At 36.4% G+C, this 2,212-nt stretch overlaps 1 protein-coding gene across 1 annotated transcript in view; it reads left to right on the top strand.

The window, feature by feature from the left end:
• The first annotated feature begins 319 nt into the window (after positions 1–319).
• Positions 320–2,212, top strand: part of LOC106882193 (GLIPR1-like protein 2) — a 146,593-nt gene continuing 144,700 nt past the window's right edge. The window contains exon 1 of the mRNA XM_014932782.2: positions 320–876. Within this exon, the coding sequence (XP_014788268.2) occupies positions 724–876 (153 nt within the window). The 5' untranslated portion in view covers positions 320–723. The remainder of the gene's footprint in view (positions 877–2,212) is intronic.

Below are 2,212 nucleotides of genomic sequence, written 5' to 3' on the forward strand. Positions count from 1 at the left end.
AAGTTTAAAAAGTTTAAAGAAAAAAGTTTAAAGAAAAGTTTTAAAAATTGAAACAATTGAAAATATAAAATATACCTTTATGTGTTTGTGTGTGCGCGCCCGTGATGTGTGCGTGCGTGCAAACGTGTGTGCGCACACGCATGTGTGTGTGCTTGGTATCTGCAAAACTGCTTTATTCATCTCACCCTCTATTCTCTTCAGTCTCCGTCAGTCTGTCTCTCCCTTCTCTTTCTCTGTCTTTCTCCCTCCCTCTCTGTCTGTCTCATTCTCTTTTTCTCCCTCTTTCTCTCCCCTCCCCCTGATTCGGATCTTCTTCTTCTTTCTGTCATTCCCAATAGAGACTATCAGCCTGCCGGTAGAGCAGCTTTTTCTGTCTTCTTGTTTGTCTGTAAGTCTGCGGCCCGCCTACACGCCTGCCAGCAGGTCGGCGTAAGCGACCCGACCAATCACCGTGTTGTGTGTTGTCTTGCCTTTCAACCTTGTCTTGCAGTGTTATGTGCACGCCACTTGTTATTGTTATCTCAGTGGAGAAGTCGATCTGACAGACGTGCTGTTAACCAACTTGGTCCGATCGGGACAAGCCCCGGTATACAGACTGACAGAGAGACTGACTGGCATTTAAAATCACAGAAGTGTCAACGTCAACCACAACAACAGCAGCAGCATCACCGAAAGCGAGAGAGGAACGAAAGAAAGTGGATCTAATTAATTAACTATACAACAATGTGGATGCTTAAATTACTAGTAGCTGTCCAGCTACTGACCCTCGCACTGGCCGGTGGTAGCAGTATAGGAATAGGACATTACCAACATGCTTTGATAACCTCACACAACAGCTACCGTAAAAAATTGTCGGGAGATGGAGTAAGATCTTTGGTAAGCTTCTAAATATACTTATTTTTTCTTTATTTGGTCCCTAAATATCTATTACCTTACTTTTTAATGACAGGTGGGGTATTCGCTCAGAAGTAATGTTTTCTTCAAATTTTTATGATTAAAATGCGGACGGGTTCTGTTTTAAAAACTTAGGACGGAATCAATTTTCGTTTTACCATTTTAGGTAACAGTGAAAATAAATCCTAAAGTAAGGACAGTTAACAGACAAATATTACTGAAGTGAATTCGAATACCCAGTCTTCGATGAAATGATAATACCAGTTTTTTTTAAAAAACCGAATTATTGTAGTAATGTTATCTATAGTCGTATTACAGTGATTTCTAATATAGACACAAGACCAGATATTTTTTGGTGAGGGGATGGAGGCAGTCGTATATATCGATCCGATCTCAGTACTTAACTACTTCAAAGTAGAAATAGTAAAAATAGACAACTCGGGAGATCGAAAATACGTTATTTACGTTTATTCATTGTCACGCAAATTCTCCAGGAGCCTTCCATTAATGTGAAACGTGAAGTTTCCAAGAGACACCAACTCGTATCACATGGGTTTCGATTATTGATAAGTAAACAATTTCGCCACTTTTCTGCACGATAGGCCGGCCGATAGGCTATTACTGTCGAGTAATGCATAAAACACAAACCAATGCTCTGAAATCAATACAACAGATACAAGCCCATTGATGGATACTGCTGATACTTGATACTACATATCTCACAATTGGACGAAACGAATCGTTATCGGATTGAAACTTATCACAGCATAGGGGGTAGGGAGCTGAAAATATTTCACAACTGATTGAATAACTATTTACCTACGTGCACACATGCACAGTACGCTAATGGTAAATAATACTTTCACAGTTAGCGATAAAACGTTAACTACATTCAGTATATATATATATATATAAACAATATATGAGTATATGCATATATATGTACATATATATAAACATGCATATATATGTATGTATGTATTATGAAAATATATACTATACATATATAAATGTGTGTAAATGCATAGCTATCTATATGAATATATGTACATACATACGTATTCATATAAAGATACGTGTGTGCACGTTCATGTAAAATATATACATATATATGCATATATATAATGTATATATACGCATATAATATATATCTGTGTTTGTGTGTGTGTGAGAGAGAGAGAGAAAGAGAGAGTTTGTATTTATGTATGTGTATAACGTTGTGTGCATATGTGCATATATGTACACATATAAAGATTGTGCAAGAGTTATAAATATGTATACATTTATAGTTTATATATATATATATATATATATATAT

This window comes from Octopus bimaculoides, chromosome 1 (genome assembly GCF_001194135.2).
Source record: "Octopus bimaculoides isolate UCB-OBI-ISO-001 chromosome 1, ASM119413v2, whole genome shotgun sequence".
Taxonomy (NCBI): Eukaryota; Metazoa; Mollusca; class Cephalopoda; order Octopoda; family Octopodidae; genus Octopus; species Octopus bimaculoides.